At 40.1% G+C, this 21557-nt stretch overlaps 1 protein-coding gene and 1 non-coding gene across 3 annotated transcripts; one reads left to right on the forward strand and one right to left on the reverse strand.

Moving 5' to 3' along the window:
- On the reverse strand, positions 1-72 carry trnac-gca (transfer RNA cysteine (anticodon GCA)). Its single transcript has one exon. It is a non-coding gene; the product is annotated as a tRNA-Cys (tRNA).
- Positions 73-11054: 10982 nt separating this feature from the next.
- On the forward strand, positions 11055-21533 carry LOC140461067 (nephrocan-like). 2 transcript variants are annotated; one of them, XM_072555859.1, is made up of 4 exons: positions 11055-11097; positions 11507-11641; positions 16359-17260; positions 21026-21533. In XM_072555859.1, exons 3-4 carry the CDS (start codon positions 16416-16418, stop codon positions 21486-21488), a joined length of 1308 nt encoding a protein of 435 aa, XP_072411960.1. In that variant the 5' UTR covers positions 11055-11097; positions 11507-11641; positions 16359-16415; the 3' UTR covers positions 21489-21533. The 2 variants fall into 2 exon arrangements, with proteins under 2 accessions (XP_072411960.1, XP_072411955.1); XM_072555854.1 differs by lacking the exon at positions 11055-11097 and having other exon boundaries at positions 11351-11641.
- Positions 21534-21557: the final 24 nt, after the last annotated feature.

Below are 21557 nucleotides of genomic sequence, written 5' to 3' on the forward strand. Positions count from 1 at the left end.
AGGGGGCACCCGGATTTGAACCGGGGACCTCTTGATCTGCAGTCAAATGCTCTGCCACTGAGCTATACCCCCTCTCGGAAAGCACCGTCCGGAATGGCCCTGATGACTGTGTAAGGAAGGGGAGGGGAGCATTGTTGTTGGTTCTGAGGTTGAATGAGCGCATCCCACTCGCTGACGGTCACGCGCCGCTGGTGTGACCCAACTGGAGCGACCCCAGGTACAATTGGTTCTTACAGCCGGCAGCGTTTCCTACCTCTTCGAAAAGTTTCGTTTGGACTTTGTACTGAATTTCGGCTAATATTTCAAATAAAAACATTGCCCTTACTGACGCTGGGAAATGCTATCATTTTATTTTAGCCGTGATAAAAAAATGACCTTCTGTACTGATCTCGTTATTGATTGGAGACCAGCTTTCTGCAGAGTGCAACTATACCAATTTGGGGTCTTGCACAGCCTCTTCCAATTATAATTGTATCTAAAAATGCCGATGGCATGAATGTGCTACACTCACGGAACTGTAGCGGAGCTACAGCCTCATAAATCTTGTCTGGCTGTAGTTTCAGAAGGATTTGTTTGCATTGACGTGGCAAGCCCTGGTGTCTCTTCTACTTGATTTTCCATCAGGTTGACTTTCAATCAATCGAAAACTAATTAGCAAAAGGGTTCTCTTTTAAAGGGACTCAGACTATAAAATTTCAATGGTAACTATGTTTTTAAAATGAAGCGTAAAATGATAATACTATTTTGTGCTAAACTGAGCACCCTGATTCACCTGGTCAGGAAAGATCTCAAAAAGTCATGATTTGGAGACGCTGGTGTTGGACTGGGGTATACAAAGTTAAAAATCATCACAACACCAGGTTATCTTCCAACAGGTTTATTTGGAGGCACTAGCTTTCCGAGCGCTGCTCCTTCATTAGGTGATTCATCAGGCAACCACCTGATGAAGGAGCAGCGCCAGAAAGTTAGTGCCTCCAAATAAACCTATTGGACTATAACCTGGTGTTGTGTGATTTTTAACTCAAAACATCAAGTCCCCACTCCTACCAAAACTCAGAAATAACTGCAGAAAAGAGATAGTCAGTCAAAGTGAATAATTTCATGGACTGGGTACTGTCTGGACCTGTGAATGTAAATATTGGCCAGGAGCACAGAAGAGTCCTCAGGCTCAATACCTCTCTGTTCAGTAATCAAAAAGGAACAGTAGAGAGATCTCCACTGGGGATGGAGGGGTTCCAACACCATGAACATCAAAAATATAGTGTTGATACAAAGCGTTTTTTCTTCCAATTGATTCTGTAATTATAGTGTAAATCTGGAGTTATCACAGAGTTAAGGCCCAATGTGACTTGAAGGAAGAACTCTCACTCTGGTTTGCATGTAGCAATGTAAGAAAAGGTAAAAGTCCCTCCAGTCTGTTCTACCACTCAATGAGCATGTTCATCTATACCCTGATTCCAGGAGGAGGGGCCAGGTGGGAGTGGACTCAAACATACATTCAGCATATTGCAAATTGCTGCAAATGATGCCACATAGAAGGAGCTTGCAGTCCATGGACAATGGGCAAGGAACTCTTTTGCCAAGTGTAGAAATGCAGTTTCAAATTATCCTCCTGATAGGTGTTTCTGTAGCCATCATCATAGTCCCACATGCTATGTTCTCTCCCTGGGCTTCATGGATATCGTGCTGGAGAATATATGAATATTCTGCAGGAGAAAGTGATTGAGCCAGATGTCACAGCATATGTTAGTACCAATGATTTACAGAGGGTAGATATTGAGGTCAGGTTGTCAGATTTTCAGGAAGTAGGGCAAAAGTTAAAATGTAGGATCTGGAAGGTAGTAATCTCTGGATTATACTCACTTTTACATGATGTGAGATTAGAAATAGGAAACTGGGGGGAATCAATGTGTGGTTTTGAATTGTGGACGGTTTTAGGCTCTTGGAGCACTGGGATCAGTTCTGGAACAAAAGATACATGTTTGAAAGGGACAGATTGCACCTTAACAGAACTGGGACCAATATCCCTGTCAGGAGATCTGCTATGTATGGGAATGGGCACCAACATAAATAAGGAGAAGAGAGGAAATGGGTGAATAAAATGAGATTGCTGAGCAATTTGAGGAAAGGTTTTTCATACAGACAATGGTAATGACTTGGAACTCACTGTCAATGATGGAGTGAAAGTGAAATCAATCAATGATTTCAAAAGGAAGATTGTTCCTAAGACATGTGCAGTTTCCTCAATTTTTCTAGAATGCAAATTATCAGGTTCTGAGGATGTCCCAGTCTTTAGTATCATTATTTTTTGAATACATTATTTTGCTTACTAGTAATTTTCAATCTTTGAGTCATAATTCATTTTCCTAGACTGCTTTGTAAAATGATATCATGCCCTATATGCAATGATATCTGTGTCTGTTGAGACCCATGGCTGGCACAAATCTTTTTTTCAGTCATTCATGGGTGCTTTAGGAGGAACCTAGTGAATTGTTACAGTGCATCAAGGAGCTGGTGTACATTGCTGGTTAGTGGTTTACCATATACAGTGATACCACCAACATGAATTCAATTCCTGCAGTGGCTGAGGTTACTATGAAGGACACTCCTTCTCACACCTCTGCCCTCCCCTGACCTGATCGGCGGTAGCCCTTGGGTTAAACGACCAACAGTTGTCTGTATCTAATGAGAGAGTGGCCTGTAACTATGTTGACTTTATCTTACACACTCCTGTCAGTGAATGTGTCAAGCTGTTTACTGAGGTTTCAATCAAGCAGGCTGTTTTGTCATAGAGTAATAAGGCATAGAAACTGACCCTTCAGTCTAACCTGTCCACGCTGACCAGACATCCAAATCTGATTTAATCCCATTTGCCAGCATTTGGACCATATCCCCCTCAACCCTTCTTATTCATATATACATCCAATTGCCTTTTAAATGTTGTAATTGTACCCACTTCAACCACTTCCTCTAGCAGCTTCTTCCATACATGCACTACACTCTGCGTGAAAAAGTTACCTCTCCAGTCCTTTTTAAGTCTCTCTCCTCTCACTTGAACCTATACCCTCTAGTTCTGGACTCCCCTGCCCTGGGAAAAATACCTTGGCTATTCATCCTATCCATACCCCTCATGATTTTATAAACCTCTATAAGGTCACCCCTTGGTCTTCCACTCTCCAGGGAAAATAGTCCGAGCTTATTCAGCCTGTCCCTATAGCTTGAACCCTCCAGTCCCAGCAATATACTTGTAAATCCTTTCTGCACCCTCTCAAGTTTAAAAACATCCTTCCTATAGAAGGGCAACCAGAACTGTGTGCAGTATTCTATTAGTAGCCTCACCAATGTCCTGCTCAGCCACAACATAATGTCCCAACTCTTACACTCAATTTCTGACCAGTGAAAGTAAACACGTTCTCCACCACCCTGGTTATTTGTGACTCTACTTTCAAGGAAATATGAACCTGCATCTCCTTATTCGGCAACAGTCCCCTGGGGCCTACCATTAATTGTAAAAGCCCTGCCCTACCAAAATTTATCTAAATTGAACTCCATCTGGCATTCCTCAGCCCATTTGCCCATCTGATCTTCTTTATTGTCCACATATCACCTATTTTGGTATCATCTCCAAACTTACTAACCAAATCTCCTATATTCACATCCAAACCATTTATGAAAATGACAAAAAGCTGTGAACCCTGCACTGATCCTTGTGGCACACTACTGGTCACAGAACTCTAGTTCAAAAACCAACCACCCACCACCACCCTCTGTCTCCTAGCTTCAAGTTAATTTTGTATCTAATTGGCTAGCTCCCCTTGGATCCCATGTGATCTAACCTTACTAACCAGTCCAAAATGCAGAACCTTGTTGAATGCTTTGCTGAAGTCCATATAGACAATGGATTAGTGGTACTGGAAGAGCACAGCAGTTCAGGCAGCATCCAAGTAGCTTCGAAATCGACGTTTCGGGCAAAAGCCCTACCTCCATATAGACAATGCCTCCTGTTCTGCCTTCATTAATAACCTTTGTCACCTCTTCAAAAATCTCAATCAAGTTAGTGAGACATGATTTCTCACATACAAAGCCATGTTGTCGATCCCAAATCGTTCCTTGCCTTTCCAATGCATGTAAATCCTGTCCGTTGGAATCCCCTCCAGTAACTTACCAACCACTGACATAAGGCTTATCAGTCTTTAGTTCTCTGGCTTATACTCACAGCCTTTCTTAAATAATGGCACCACATTAGCCAACCTCCAGTCTTCTGGCACCTCACCCATTCTGCAGGGAATTCATCAACATTCCTTGAACAGCATCTCAGAATAAGAAATTGTCCCTTTCAGATTAGGATGAGGAGAAATTAAATACCTCAGAAGAGAGTGAATTTGTGAATTCTTTACCATTCAGGACAGTTGAGGCTGTGTCATTTAAGTATATTCAATGCTGAGATAAACAGATTTTTAATCAGTAATGGAATCACCAGCTGGAATGAAAGGTCTTGGTGAGGGTGCTGGGCTGAGTCCTGTGAATCACAGTTGTCAAGAGGCAATTTTGCATGGGGTTGGGGCTGAGGTTGTGTTGATAGTAGTTTCCCCGCACAGATTACCAAAGGTCAGGAGCATATCAGTCTTGTGCCAGAACTCCTGCTTCATGAAGATCATACCCATAATCTCCCAGAGTATTTAAGCACCCACTTGTACCCATCTCCAGTACTTTCATCCCAGGATCCCTTTTCTCAGCACCTAGCCACACCAAAGGAGCCACGCACCTCACAGGTCATAACTGTGGTTACTGCTGTCCAGTCATCTGCTACCACATGGAACCCTAGTCAAGAAAACACTGTGCAGGGCCTCCTGGGGTTCTGACACTGTCAGCTGTCATCTGTCAAACAGCGAGGATGGCCAAAGTTGGCACACATGCCATGTGAGCAATGGGAGCTGAGGTGGTAAACAAGAAGAAACAATGAGCACTTCCTCAGGGCAGTGTAAACAGAAATGCTATTGCTGACCACCACCATTGCTGGTGTGCCACTCACTCATACTATTCTCTTGCTTTGGGCTGTAGTTCTGCAGCATCTCCTAGTGGTCACTCTTCCTCAGTATGTGCAGCACCTGGCCCCTTTCTATTTTTATGATGTTTTGCTCCTGCTGCACTTAAGCAGTAGTGCTGAAAGGGAAGATGCCAAAGCCCATACTGTGGAAGATTGGTCAAATGCAACTTCCAGCAGGGTGGCCAAGTAAGATGCTTGGGTCAACTGACAGAAGGAGGAAGAAGTGAGAAGAAGGCATTGGTGCACCAAGGGTAAGGTTGATGTTAAAGGAGGGGCAAGGATGAGGCAAACATCAAGGGATGAGCAATGGTATGTTCACTGGGGAAAAGGAAGGATGCAGGCATTGAGAAAGTGCTCATGTAGTCTAGTAGTAGTGACCTTACCTCTCAGCTAATTGCTGGCAAATGGGACTAGATTAGGTTAGGATATCTGGTTGGCATGGACAATTTGGACCAAGGGGCCTGTTTCCATGCTGTACATCTCTATGACTCTATGACAATCTGACATACTGAGGATCAGGAAATTCTTTTGTGTCAGATTGTATGACATGCAGTCCACAGACAGCGTAGCCACCCAGCATCCTGTCCTCTATCATGGAGGTCTTAGATGGCAGTCCATGGGAGAGACTGGACCATCAATTGTCTCTGAATGAGCTGGCCAAAGCCATCAAATGCTTTGAAATGAAGATAGCTCCTGGAAGCAACACCTTACCAGCCAAGTTATGCTCTGTGGGACTTGATTGTCCAGGACCTGCTGGAAGTGTAAGATCATATGCTTCTGTCAGGTGGCATGTGTAAATCCATGAGAAAGGTATCAATGCACTCATCTGCAAGCTTAAAGGGGAGAAGGAGGAAATTAGAAATTACCAATTAGTCTTACTATTGCGTGCAGGTTACAAAACTCTGTCTAAGTTCAAGTGGGTCAGGTCTGCTGTGGGATTGGTGATTCATCTGACAGCCTTGTGTTCCTCAGGGACACAATGGCCTACATGCAGGAAAGGGGCTGGATGCATGCCTCATTAAACTGGACCAGGAGAAGGCCTTTGACAGGATATCACATGCATACATGTGGTACATGGTCTCCAAAATGGGCTTTGAGCAGGGACTCCTCAATTGAATCAGACTGCTCTACACTCACATCGTTAGTGCAGACTCAACCAAAAGAATCAGAAAACTTCCCAATCAGATCCGGGGTCAGGCAAGGCTGCCCAGTCTCAGTTGCCTTGTTTCTATGCCTTCCTGAGTCCGTCAGGAATGATACAAACCTGGGAGGGGCGACTATTCTGCAGATCAAAGTTTACCTGTGCATAGTTGACATCACCATTTTCTGCTTGGATCCACTGTCAGTGCGCAGACTCTGCATCTGTGAAAAGTTCAAACTGGCCTTGGGAGCCAAGGTAAATCAAGGCAAGAGTGATGCCATGTTCTTTGGGAACTGGGCTGACCAATCCATTATCCGTTTCACCATCAAGACAAATTATCTGAAGGTACTTTGGAGGTTAGAGGGCATTTGCAAAATCTTGGGAGGAGCCAAGGTGAGGCAGAAATTAGGATTATGGGAGCATCACTCCCTCTCCATTGCAGGTAAAAACATGGTCATTGGTGTTGTTGTATGTGGGGCAGGTCTGGCCTATTCCCCAAGTCTGCCCTATTGCAGTCCCCGAGCCATCTGGAGGGAAAAGACTGTCACACATCTCCTTCTGGAATGTCACTTTGCAAAGAAGATCAAGAAAGAGATGCAGTGGTACTTGTTGAGGTTTTTCCCAAGCAGCTCCATGACAGAGGACTCTGTGCTCTCGAGGCTGGTCCCCAGGACATTCACTGAAACAAACATTGACTGCACCTGGAGGACCATTAACTCAGTAAAAGATGCTCTTTGGTCTGCCTGAACATGTTGGTATTCCAGCGTAAAGAGATGGGCTCGACCGAGTTTTGCAAACTGGCACATTCCAAAGCCCCGAACTACATATTGAGGGATACGTAGTTAAAGCTTAAGGCAGCTGTCATGAAGGTGCAGTGGGGAAAGGCCACTGTCTAAGGTCTTTCTGCTGATATATAATGAGGGTTTGTTGAGCTATAAGACTCTCTCTTTGTCTCATGTATGTAAATAATGTTCTGCATGAGTGAGAAATGCCTTTGGTTTTTGCAACTGCAGGAATGTCAAATTTGAATATTTGTTTTTCTTGATATACAACTTTTGTACAGAATCACTTTAGCATCTGTGAATGTCAATAAACTTTTTTTATGAATAAAGTATATTTTTGCAATTTAAAAGTCAGATGAGAATTCCTGTATCTATCTACCCACAACACAAAAAATGTAAAACGTTCTTTATACCTATTGAAATCTATTTTTAAGTCTCTTTGTCCCCACTTATAAAAGTAGATTAGAATTTATTACAGTGTATATCAAATAATGGCCTTCATGGTTGTGGAGGTAAAAGCTTCTTTGATAAAGGGAACAGTTCAGTTGATGATTCATTGCAAAGGGAATAACCCAGATATTATAGTGGTGATAATAATGAAACTCAGCGTTCACTGACATTATAATTTGAAACTCCACTAAAGTCCACATCTGTTAACACTGTCAGTGATTCTACTCTTCTCCGTGTGGTGCACTGTTTAAGTTCCCACAGACTGTAATCAATTGGCAAACAGTGAACTGATAAAACCTGCTCTTTCACGCTGTCTTTCTATAAAAACCCTTGATAAACTTAATTTGTTTTCTCAGATGTGACTGTGCTTGAAACAGCACTGAGTTCATAATTATTGCTAAATAGCATTTTCTCAAATTCTGAAAAACAAATCTATAAGAATAGAATTTAAGATAAAATGTTGTTTCTAACCTAACCACCCAGTTACAACAATGTATTTGGCTCTGTGATATTAAGAAGTGAAGAAAATCAGTGCATTTTACTTCCTGATTTGCAATCTGTGAAATTACTTCAACATGGCTCCTTACCCAGCTTAATGGTGTCACTACTGCTGGATACCTCAAGATCCTCTTGATTTGACTTCAGATTCAAACTTTATCTTGGTTAAATGCAAATCCTGCAAAATGCTAGATTTTAAGAAGAAGTTGGCTTGATGTGAGTAATGAATGCTATCACATTGCAACTCAAAATCTGGACCATGAATATACTGAATGAAAATTGCAAAGGTCAGAAACAAAGTTATGAGCAACTTGAAGGAGATGTTTTCCACTGAAGAAAGTAGTGTTTGAAAGAAGTAGGGAAACAAAATGAAGGAAACGAAATAGTGAATATATAGGCCTTCTCCAAAGCCTGGGAGTAGACAGCCATGTGGGACAGGGAGAAAGTGATGGTGGAGATCAGAATCAAAGAGTATGGTGCTGAAAAAGGAAGATTGAAAGTCAAGAGGGTGGTGCCAAGTTGGAAGTTAGCATGTAGAGGTCAGTGTGCCAAACTACCACCAGTGCCTCCCCCCCGCCTACCCCCCCCCACCACCACCACCACCACTTGTCTGCTGATTTGATGGTGAGGTTGCAGTTGAAACGGATGGAGTGGAGGGTTGCATGTTGTGAAGGTGAGAGGTTACAGTGGTGAAGGGGGTGGACAGGTTGAGGCAGTCAATGTCAAACGGTGTAGAGTTCAGTGCACCAAACTACCACTATGGCCTCCATGTCTGCTGGTTTAGCAGTGGAGAGGTCAGCACTCAACACCGCCCTCTTGACTTGTCCTACCTGTCCATCTTTCTTCCCACCTATCCACTCCATCCTCCTCTCCAACCTATCACCCTCACCCCCACCTCCATCTACTTATCACATTCTCAGCTACATTTCCCCCAGCCCTACCTCCTTTCCATTTATTTCTCAGCCCCCTTGGGTCACCCCCTGATTCCTGATGAAGAGCTTATGCTCAAAACATCAACTCTCCTGCTCCTCAGATGCTGCCTGACCGGCTGTGCTTTTCCAGCGCCACACTCATCAAGCCACACGGGACAGCAAATTTAAGGGATATCTGTAAATATAGTTGACAGAATTTATATCCAGAAGTAGGTTTAGTGTATATTATGTCATAAAGATATGCTTTACATCAAAAATGATTGTGTATATTTACTGACTGCAATCTACTTAAGTTTTAATACAGAATTTTAATGAGTTAAAACAGAGAAACAGAGTTATGTTTTGAGTCCTAATTGACTCTATTTCAAAAAGGAGTAAATCTATTTCTGTCACCACAGATGTTACCAGACCTGTCAAGTTTCTCTCGCATTTTCTATTTGTACCTCAGACAATGTACTCTAGCTAAGAAAGGAATTCGTAATTTGTCCAGCATAATCTAACTATGTAAGCCATAAGCCTTGAATCCAGTAGCCATGATCCAAAATTTGGTGAACAAGTCAGTTGGAGAGAGAAGTTTATATGATAAGTCATGTAAATCTTTTTTGTGATTAAGAACTTGCTTTATTTCAGGCCACAGAACAGATGCGGAAGAGATGCTGAAGAGGTTGAATCCTGAGTGGGCCATTGGCTCTTTTATTCTCTTCACCCCAAGAATTCTCCCAAACTGTAGCTTGCTGGTATATGTGAATATTGGTGTGTGTGTGTGTGTGTGTGAGAGAGAGAGAGAGAGAGAGAGAGAGAGAAAATCAGAACCTTTTTAAAAAAATTATTTTGATGAAACTGGGTTAAGTACAATAAATCATATTAGTGCTAATGTAATTGGCCAAGTCTTCAAGTAGTGAAACTTTCTGCTCTGGGACATGGGTTCAATCTAACCACAGCACCTGGTGGAATTAATAAAATCTTAAATTAAAAGCTAGTTGCAGTAATGGTGACCATGAAACTAGCATTAATTACTGCAAAACCTGTCTTGTTCACTAATGTCATCCACGAAGGAAATTTGCTGACTTCCCCTGGTCTGGCCCCAGATCAACAGCAATGTGGTTGATTCTTAACTGGCCTCTGAAATTCTATGGACAAGAAAAGGCTGAGAACCCTATTAACTTCAAGGGTGTTTAAGGTTGGGCATTAAATACTGGCCTTGCTCATCATGCCCACATCAGATGCAAAAAAATTAAAATATTTGGATGAGATATGAGTGCAAGGCTAACTGCTGATCTTCAAAATGAAGGTAAGCATTATTCTCATCCTCCTCAATTCACATTTCTAGGACAGACTGCTAACAGATAATGAGGTAAAAACAATGACTGCAGATGCTGAAAATCAAATACTGGATTAGTGGTGCTGGAAGAGCGCAGCAGTTCAGGCAGCATCCAACGAGCAGCGAAATCAACGTTTCCTGATGAAGGGCTTTTGCCCGAAACGTTGATTTCGCTGCTCGTTGGATGCTGCCTGAACTGCTGTGCTCTTCCAGCACCACTAATCCAGTGCTAACAGATAATACTTGGACACTGTACACATAACAGAAAAGTAGTTTCAATTTGCATATGTGAATTTAGAGTCAGCACCATGCTTGATATTTCCACTAACTTGGTTTGATTTCAGTGAAATTAGGCTCAATATGTAGAATGAAAAATATATTTCATACAGATGTAACTGTAATTATTGTATAGATTCCGAATTATCCGTTGGGTTCACGGGTATGATTATGATAGAATTTAGAATCGATGAGAATGTAATGAGCCGGTAATTCACCGTGATATCTAACACATGAAATTGCAACGATCACAAATATTCAGTATCCAGATTCTTTCCTCTCATTCCCAGCTAGAGATGCTAAAACTGCGCCTTGCAGTTCAGATGGCTAGAATTCCGGATTCTTTTAAATGCAGCGAGGGTTAATGACGAGGTGTACTTTTCCCTTTAAATTGTAAGGGACTCAAATTCATTCCCTCTAATCTTAAAGCTCACCTGTAGACCCCAGCCACCTGTGGCAACAAATGTTATTGGGCTTTTGTTTACCTCTGCAGGTTAGAAAGCACAGCGAGGTGCTGGAATGTAATATGATTGTAACTATACAAAGTGGTGTTATCTCAACGTTACAGCAGAAACAGGTCAGAATCGAAAAAGAAAACCAAACGGAATGTTCCTGTTTGCAGATGGACATCCCACACAATAGACAATTGAGTAATATGGCCACAACGTTTCTGTTAGCACTACGCTTCTTTGCAAATATCAGGGCAATATACCATTCTCTGGTATTGGCTTTTCCGTTTGTAACAAAACGTTTGCTTACTTTTTAAGCCAGATAACATAGTTTTCAGGTATTCTTTTGATCGATGTTTTCTATCAAGCAGACACGCTCATTCTATGAGCGTCTGATGTTTAAAAAGGGGGGAGATACAAAGACACTTTTTTCCTCTCGAAGTTGAAACTGAGATTCTTTCCAGGGAAAGTAGAACTCCTTCCGCATTAATATCGGTTTCTCTGCTTGGTAGACTGGGCCACCAATAGATAATATTGGGAGCTCTTGAATGAAAAAAAAATGTTGTTAATTTATTTGCTTTCAATTTTGCCTTTTCTGATGTTCTGCCAGAGCGACTGCCCCACGAGATGTGTCTGCGACCCCTCCAAGTCGGTGCAATGCTACAGAGTTACAACAGTGCCCAAAGCCATCCCATCCGATACTAGGAAACTGCACCTCGGGCACAACAACATCAAGCAGCTGCGGGTGAGAGAAAGACCCTCACTGAGTTTGTCAGCATCATTTTACACAGGTTTTGAAAAGCAGGATTTTGGTTTTGCTCATAATCATGATATCGATGTGAGTTTAGTGTCATCCATTTGAATTGATTTATTTCGTTTTCCTACATTAAATTGTGAGCGGTTTTGTGCTTCGGTGCGTTGGAATGAATTACAATTTCCATTTCTGAGGTAAATGCTCTTTAATGCTTAGGACTTGCTAAATTCAATTTGCAGGATGAATTAAAAGTGTTAATGTTTTTGTGAGTACTGTAGAAAGTCTGAATGCAGCAAATGAGATGAAGTTTTGAAACAAATGTGTAAGATGTAAAAAAAAACTCATTAAATGACTTTCCCTGGAGCAATAAAGTCACAAAAAAGTGCTGCTTTTAGGTATCAGAATCTGTCTGTAAATGCAGAGCAGATGGGTTGGAGTTTAAACTTTATAAAATTGAGTTAGATTTTTTGCTCCTAGATTTTCGATTTTTATGCAAGGAGCAAATATTTTTTGAGCCAGGATTATGTTCTCACTTTATACAAAAACTTTTACAACAGTGGTATTTAGTGCAGACACATTGATAATTTCTCTCATTATCCTCATGAAAAAGCTCTTGATCAGTGACAGATTAAAGTGCTTATCTGAATATTCTTATTCACTTCTAGCGTGCTTTTTGAAGATGATTAAATATAGGGAAATCAAATTTATATTAAAATATATCCAAGGAAGATGACTATTAGGGTCTTGATGTATATTCTGGCTTTTGGAAGGATCTAGTAATTGCCATGCTGTTTGCTCTCTGTCTCTTTCCAATTAACTTCTACCCTTTACAAAGTTATCCACATTCTCTGAAAAAGAACTACCGATTTTGCCTCAACTATTCCCTTTAGCACTTTACACCTCAACAATTCATAACCTCCCTGCTCACTCTTTATTGCAATTTTAAATCTATTATTGTTGTCGATCTAATGAAAGAAAATAGACTTTTCCTAGTAACTCTTACAAAGCCTTTCCTTTTATTAAAAAGATCAATTAAGTCTCCTTAGTACATAAAACATTCAAATTAGGAGCAATATTCAGGCCCTCCTGTCTGCTCCACCATTCAATAAGTTCATGGCTGATCTGATTATAACCTCAAGTATACATTCCGTCTTACCTCTGATTAACTATTTATCTCCTTGGTTAACAAAAATCTGTCTACCTCTGCCAGATAGAGTAATAGAGTCATACAGCGCATAACCAAGTCCTTTGGTTCAACTCACCCGTACCAACCAGACATCCGAATCTGACCTCATCCATTTGTCAGCATTTGGCCCATATCCCTCCAAACCCTTTCTATTAATATATGCATCCAAATGCTTTTTAAATGTTGCAATTTTACCTGCTTCCACCACTTTCTCTGGCTGCTCAATCCATACACACACAATTCCCTTTCCGTTCAACCAATACATGCCAGCAGTGTTCCCAAACTAAACTAGTCCCTCCTGCCTGTGCTTGGCCCACATCCCTCCAAACTCTTCCTCTTTATGTACTTATTCAAATGCCTTTTAGATGTTGTAACTGTACTAGCTACCACCACTTCCTCTGGATGTTCATTCATACACCAACCACTCTCTGTGTAAAATGTTCCCTCATGTACTTTTCAAATCTTTCTCATCTCACCTTAAAAATATGCCCCTGATTTTGCACTCCCCCACCCCATGGGAAAGACCTTTGTTATTCACCTTATCTATGCCTCTCATTATAAACCTCAGTAAGGTCACCACTCAACCTTCTACACTCTAGTGAAAAATTCTCTGCCTTTCCAGACTATTTTTATATCTCAAACACTCCATTCCTGGCAACATCCTGGTAAATCTTTTCTGAACCTTCTCCAGTTTAATAATATCTTTCCTATAACACCATGTTCATTATTAAATTAAAATTTAAATCATCGATATACTCAGAGAGAAAAGCTGAAGCTATCACTTACAAGTCTCTTTAAACCAAGCAGGATCCATTTATTATAATCATTTTGTCATCATGTAATCTGTCTCATAATTTCTTATTTATGCAATTACATTTTCCTATACCATGCACTTGACTTATTGCAATGACAAATGCTTGAAGTACACCTATTGCCTTCCCAACATGTATACAGACTGATAAAATCATGGAACTTTCAGCACAGCAGGATATCTTGCCGCCTAATGTTTCTTTGCTGCCTTTCATTGAAAAGAGTTGTCAAATTGAACTCACTCACTTGGTCTTTTTGACAATTTTCTCCTCAAGTATATATTCAATTCTGTTTTGCAAGCTACTACTGAATATATTCTAGGTTTTTCTATGTTCAGGCATTATATAAAAAAGTAAGCTAATGGTGAGAATGAAGTTCAGTGGTTGCACATGAGCATAAACCTACACCAGAAGTAGGATGGGAGAAAGATGTGCTGAGATTTGTAAACAAAACTGCTGAATTATACACATCAAAAGACTGGTTGGTAAAGGGTATAGTGCTACCATAGTGGAAGTCAATGAGAATGGGTTAATAGTCAAATGACTGGTGACATTTTAAATGCATTGTGAAATAGCTATGGACAAGCAAAACACTGATTCATGAGGTTAAGGGTATGCCAAAAAAAAATTGTAAAATCTGCAACTTAGGACCCAGATTAAGTTTAGTGATTCCAGTGTCACCCCATTCATTTTGTTTTTTTGGAGTATTTTCTTGTTAACCAATAGAAATTGTCCTTTCTCAAGAACTGTACTTTCAGGTAATGCATTTCTGTCTTTTCCAGAGAACTCCCAAAATTCAGCGAATGCAGTTATTGATCTGCCAAAAATATCAAGTGACTATACAGTTAAATGAATTCAGGAAAAAAACTTGCATGATGAAATGCTTGGAGTAGGCATAATATATTATGCAGGTCAAATAAACTTAAAAGCACAGCATATTTAAGTGGAAAGTTATCTTTTGTTCCAAATTTCTTGTTTGTTCACTTTCTCTGGTTTTATTCCTATATCCCTTTACACCTTTCAGTCATTTTGTCCACAAGATCTACCTCTTGCTCACTCAACTCTGCTTCCATGAAACTGCTGTGATTTCTGGAGAAAGGGTTGGGGATGTTGGGTTTATTTTAGTTTTTCATCATTTGTACTTTTCTTTATCCTAATGTTATATTAATGTGATTAGAATTAACCAAGATTAACTCTTGGTACAAGGTAATCTCTGCTGACTAAAATTACATGTCAGTGTCTATCTTCACACAACACCAGGTTATAGTCCAACAGATTTAATTGGAAGCACACTAGCTTTCAGAGCGACGCTCCTTCATCAGGTGATAGTGGAGGGTTCAATCCTAACTCAGAATTTATAGCAAAAATTTACAGTGTGATGTAACTGAAATTATACATTGAAAAATTGGTTGTGTTAAGCCTTTCATCTGTTCGAATACAGTGATAGTTTCACTTCTTTCATGTGTAAATAACAAAATCTTTTTTTTAAAAGTTGCATTCTTGGGTTAGTTGTTAACAATGGTGATAGCTAGACAATATGTTGAAGGTGTTGGGCCCCTGTGTTCTCTGTCTATGCCATGATGTTTAGATTGATTCTAATTTAAAAAGTGAGATAATGGAGTTTTACATAACTTCATGCAGTTTTTAAGCTCAGAGTTCTACATGAATGCATGCAGTTTTTGAGCAAAGTACAATGTAACCCTGCAAGTACAAATTCACCCCACAAAATATATGTGTGCATGTGGGTCTTTGTCTGTCTGTGTGTGTGTGTGTCTGTCTGGGTTGGGGATTGTGAGTGTGAGAAAGTGTATGTGTGTGTGTGTAGTGAGTGCAGAGTGTCTTAAGTCTGTGAGGGGGTGCAGGTGTGAGTGTGGGAGTGTGTGTGTCCATAAGGGTGTGTGTGGGTGTCTGTGTGCGCATCTGTGTGTATGTGTGTTCGTGTGTATGTGTGTATAGGAGTGCCTGTGTGTGTGTGAGAGAGTGTGTGTGTGTATGGGAGTATCTGTGTGTGTGTATAGTGCAATGGTGGTCACCTATAATGTGACATGAACCCAAGGTCCTGGTTGAGGTCCTCCCTATGGGTACCGAACTTAGCTATCAGCCTCTGCCCTGTCCCGAAATCCACCTTGGAGGATGGTCACCCGAAGGTCCAAGGCTGAATGTCCTAGACCACTGAAGTGTTCCCCAACTGGGAGGGAACCCTCCTGTCTGTTGATTGTTGTGCAGTGCCCATTCATCCGTTGTCGTAGCCTTTGCTCGATTACCCCAATGTACCATATCTCCGGGCATTCTTGCCTGCAACATATAAGATAGACAATGTTGGCTGAGTCACATGAGTACCTGCCATGTACAAGGTGTGAGGTGTCCCCACGCGTAATGGTGGTATCTATGTCCACACTCTGACACGTCTTGCAGCGTATACCGTGACGGGGTTGTATGGAGTTTTCCTGAGAGCCGGGCAGCCTGCTACGAACAACGATCTGTTTGAAGTTTGGCAGTTGTTTAAAGGTAAGTAGTGGAGGTGTGGGGAAGGTCTGGGTGAGGTGCTCTTGGTGAGGAGCCCTCCACTATCACTGATGAAGGTGCTTCGCTCCGAAAGCTAGTGTGATTCCAATTAAACCTGTTGGACCTGGTGTGTAATTTTTAACTTTGTACACCCCAGTCCAACACCGGCATCGCCAAATAGTGTCTATCTTGTATTCATTTTTTGCAGGCATCAGATTTTGGTGGACTTTATGGCATTGAAGAGCTTGCATTATCTTCATGTGGAATGGAAGCAACGGAGGCACACACATTTTCAACCCTGACAAATCTGAGGACTTTAGAACTGTGGAAGAATAAGTTAAGGAGTGTTCCTAGTAAGCTTCCCTCCAATGTGGAAGTGTTGAAACTGGGTAATAATCGGATTCAGGCATTATGTGAGACTGACTTTGAAGGTTTGGCAAAACTGAAAATCCTTGACCTGCAAAATAATAAGATCTCCAAAATATATTCTCGTGTTTTGTCATCTGCTCTAAAACTTGAAAGTCTCATTTTGGATAGTAATAGTCTTGAGCTACTGTCAGGACCCTTAAAACTTCCTTATTTGAAACGTTTAAGCATGCAAAATAACAGGCTTTCTTCCCTACCTTCAAATTTTTTCAGTTTTTTACCATCCCTGCGCTTTCTCAGTTTGTCAGGAAATATGTTTTGTAAAATCCCACAAAAAATGCCACCTTTATTGCGGTCCTTAAAGATGGACAAAAATTTGATCGATGAATTGCAGCTACAAGACTTAGACTATCTCAGTTATCTCTTTGAACTCTCCCTGTCTGAAAATCAACTTTCAACAGTGAATGATGCACTGGCTTTGACCAACTTATCCATAGTGGATCTGTCTAAAAATCAACTAAAAGCAGTTCCTTCTAGACTGCCAGCACAACTACGAATGTTGGATTGCAGTCACAACTTCATACAAAAAATTTCACTGCAAGAATTCTCCGGATTGTGTGAACTGAAACATTTGTTTCTGGAGTATAACAACATTACAGTTATTGGCATAGATGCATGGCAGCACTGTTTGCAACTTTCGGATCTTGCACTGGAGCAAAACCAATTGTCATCCTTCCCAAAAGGGTATGTTTGTAGTATTAGGATAGGAGAAGGACAATATTAATGTTCTTAAAGGGTGGAGAGGAATGTTTCTCAATATTAAGTATTTTACCAATGCATTATCAAGCAGAAAATCACCTTGGAATTAAGTATTTTTCTCAGTTTTACGACCAATTATGATTTCAAACGAGGGTTTATAATTGCACCAAATTGTCTCAAGAAGTGGATGTCCCCACCCCTGTAAGAGGACAATCATATCTAGCAAATTTGATTCGATTATTCAAGAAGGAGGCTAATTGTGTAGATAAAAGTCATGTTGATGCAGTTTACAAGATCTTTCATTGCAGACTAGTTAAGAAACTAAGAACACCTGGGAACCAAGCAAATTTGGCAAATTGGATCCAAAATTGGCAAGAGACAGGAAGCAGAAGGTGATATTTGAAGAGTGTTTTTAATGACTGTAAACCTGTGTCCAATGACGTACCTTAGGTTTTGATGCTGGTTCCTTTGCTACTTGTTATGTAAATTTAATTATCTAGACATGAATGTGGGAGATATAATCAGTAAGTTTGCAGATGACACAAAAATTGGTGTTGGAAATAATGAGGAGCAATATCTTGGATCACAGCAGAGTTTGTCAAATGGGCTCATCAGATGAACTGAACAGTGGTAAATGGAATGTAATCCTGAGAAGTGTCAAGTAATGCATCTTGGGAGGTCTACCATCGAGTAATATATTTTGAATGGTAGAATATTATGAAGTACAAAAATCAGAGGGTCCTTGATATACCTGTCCATGAGTTCTTGAAAGCAGCAAGGCAGGTAGATCAGCTGGTTAAGAAGGTATGTAGGATACTTGCCTTTATTGGTCAAGGCATTGAATGTAAGAGCAAAGAGGCTATGATGGAGTTATGCATAATATTAGTTAAGCTACAGTAGGAGTATTTTGTACACCTTTGGGTGTCATAGTATAGGAAGAATGGTATTGACAGGGTTCAGAAGAGATTCATCAGGATGTTATCTGGGCTAGAGTGTATCAGCTATGAAAAGAGACTAAATAGGCTGGGGTTGTGCCAAGGAGTATCTGATGAAGGTGTACAAAATTCTGAGGGACATAGATAGGGTAGGTAGGGAAAATTTATTGCCCTTAGTAGTGGGGACAAAACCTGGGGGACAACGGTAAAGAGCAAGTGATTTAGAAGGACTTGAGGAAAAGAATTTCACCCAAAGAATTGTGGGTGTCTGGATCTCACTGCCTATAAGTGTGGTATGGACCGAAACAGTCAAGACATTTATGAAGTATTTAAATGACCATTTGATATGCCATTGGCATACAAGGCTATATATCAAGTGCTAGAAAATTGGTTTAGAATAGATAGATGTTAAATGACTAGTACAGATACAATAGGCTGAAGGGCGTAATTCCATGCTATTTAAAAAAAACTCTATGATTCTATTAGAAAATAAGGAGGTGTGGGTTTGATGGAGAACAATGAAAGAGAAACAGAAATATAAGTCAACTGAAGTTCTTCAATCTTGCTTCTTCCACACAATGTAAGACTCAGACAAAATAGTGCTCAAGAGGGCAGAGAACTCCTCTAATGCATCACATTCATAAGGAACTGAAAAGAAACAGGTTTTCTTTGGCTACAAATCAATTCTCAGTACAATTAGTTCAATTCATAATTTTGGGATAGAGGAGGGGAGGGGATAAAGGATGCTGAGAGTTAGGTAGTCACTGATGTTATTTCATAAATTGTGCAAAGAAATGTACTATCAGAAAATCACAGGTGTTTATCATCTCACAAAACATGTTATTTTAGAAAATTATAGCAATGTTGAAGGAGGAGAGCTGAAAACACTTTTTAAGGTATTGAATTGTGAGAAGTTATCTTGACACAGACATAAATTCACACAATGGGGGTTGTTTGGGATCTAGGAAAAGCTTACAACAAAAGATGAATCAGAGAGTTTTGATTTGTCACCAGGGAGGAGTGAGGAGGGCAGGCTGGTAAAATGAACAGGTCAGATTCGCACCAGTGGATGTGATCTGGAAAATGTGTGATGCAAAAAGGGCCACTGAACAGGGAAAAAAATGACACTACATGTTTTAATTACCAAAAACAAATTGTGTTCTTCTCTTTATTGTATTCATTTACAAATCTCCTAAAAGGTGGAAAATTTTGAATGGAATTAATGTTGCTACAGAACTGTCTAACAGTAAATGGGGCTTCCATGTATTTTTTAAATTATTTTAAACATGATTTGATAAGCATACATGAAGTTTCTCCATGGTGGATTTTGCTCATCAGAAAATATGGCACCACAGCACCACCTCCAGACATAATTCTAAAGCAATATTAATAATTTTATACAATTTCATGATACATTCAAAAATTTCAATATTGAAATGTTGCAGATAAGCTTGATGAACTTCCTTGAAATGTGTTTGCTGTTTGTGAACAGTGAAAAGAAATTTAAGCTTCTTAATCACGTTACCTTTCCTTTACCTTTTATCACGAGTTATGTCAACTTCTTTATACCGACTAGCTCAATTGTATGTGTGAAATCTGACTAGTTTCAACTGAGATCTGACTGGATTACTTACCCTCTGACAATGGTGAGTATAAACTTGCTGATGAAATGTGATATGTTTCTTTCCATTGCCTGATGACTTAGCAATCTCGTGGAATAAGTTACCCGTTCTATCTCCAGTTAATGTATTTTTTATTATTCGTTCATGGATATAGGGGTTGCAGGCAACCCTAATTGTCCTTGAGAAGCCGGTGCTGCTCCATGTTCCTGAATTGCTGTAGGCTATCTGGTGTGAGTACACACACACACACACACAGAGTAGTTTAGGTGGGTGTTAATTGATTCCAGCAAGGGTGATGATATGATTCCTGAAGCTGTCCTCTAGTCCCTCAATTTTCTTTAGAAGACGATAACACATATTGCATTAACTTTTAATGTGGAGAATTACTATATACCAAAATTAATACTTGCAATAGCATGTCTTCAATTTTCTTTTTCAAAGCACTCAAGATTTTTCAGTTTGCTTTATGGAATCTGTAGCATCTACAAATAAAGAAACATTCCTTAAATTCAGCTTATAAAATGATCAAAATAGTTTTCAGAGGTTACAATGCAAGCACCCTTTCAGTATTCCAGGGAACTGTTTTTGACAGAGGTTATAAGTTGTGGTGTTCATCAACCTCTTTTGTAAAGATAGTTCCATAAATTTTTTAATGAAAACTTTCTCAAGCTTCTTCATACAAAAATGAAAAGGAATCCAGGAATAGCTTGCATAAACAGAATCTCTATCAAAAGCTGATCATCAGGAGTCTCCCTGAAGAAACACCTTTCTTACAGATCTTTCAATGACCTTGCTAAATTTTGAAAAAATTATACTGTCCATATTCTGCCCCACACAAATATCCATTTGCCAATTATCCAAATTACCCTGACTCTGTATTCTATTGTTCATTTATCTCAAAATTCTTGTATCTGTTTACAAATGTCTCTGCCGCAACTTTGAAACCGTTAGGTAATGTTGCAGATGAGACGTATTTTTCTCCCTTTGGTTGATTGTGAAGCCTCCCTTGCCACCAATTTATTGTTGGCAATGTGCTTTTGGATCTGTAGCGTAATGGAGACAGCCTATTTATGCTAAAATTACATCCTTCCATTAGTGTTGGTGCAGTAATAATGTCTGTTTACAACTAATGATTGTATATGTTTATCTCATTCTGGGACAAAATTACTATAATTGTTATGCTTTGTCCTTAGGCTTCCTGATACTCTTGTGAGACTAGATCTGAAAGGAAATAACATTACAGACATTTTCAAAGAGTCAGTTGAAAACTTGAAGCAGCTGCGAGTTTTGAATCTGCGTAATAACAGGTTGTTATCTCTTACCCCTGATGTGTTTGGATATTTACCTCGACTGAGACAGCTTTACCTGGATGGTAACCCCTGGAACTGCACATGTGACCTCATGAAAATCAGAGTCTTATTGACTGCAAGGCAAGTGGAGATCAAAAGTGGCTTCTGTGCAACTCCAGACTATTACCAAGGTGAGACTTGGCTATCTTCCACCAAGATTTTAAACAGCTGTGGATATAATACTCTACATGGTACAAAAGGAAAGGCACTTCTCCAAATTGCTACAAAGACAGCACAGGAAGACGATAGCTCAAATGTTAATGGTCCAGCTGACAATGAAGATTATTATGACTATGATGTAGACTGAAAACCAATAACCATCCTGACTTAAAATCTGATTGTGTGATGTAATCAATGTTGCATTGGAACCAGAATA

Source organism: Chiloscyllium punctatum, chromosome 3, assembly GCF_047496795.1.
Source record: "Chiloscyllium punctatum isolate Juve2018m chromosome 3, sChiPun1.3, whole genome shotgun sequence".
NCBI classification, from domain to species: Eukaryota; Metazoa; Chordata; class Chondrichthyes; order Orectolobiformes; family Hemiscylliidae; genus Chiloscyllium; species Chiloscyllium punctatum.

Coding starts and splice junctions, on each gene's coding strand:
- LOC140461067 (XM_072555854.1), top strand. CDS start 11,456: ATGTTGTTAATTTATTTGCTTTCAATTTTGCCTTTTCTGATGTTCTGC. Junction 11,642..16,358: donor ACAACATCAAGCAGCTGCGG/GTGAGAGAAAGA, acceptor CATTTTTTGCAG/GCATCAGATTTTGGTGGACT. Junction 17,261..21,025: donor TTGTCATCCTTCCCAAAAGG/GTATGTTTGTAG, acceptor CTTTGTCCTTAG/GCTTCCTGATACTCTTGTGA.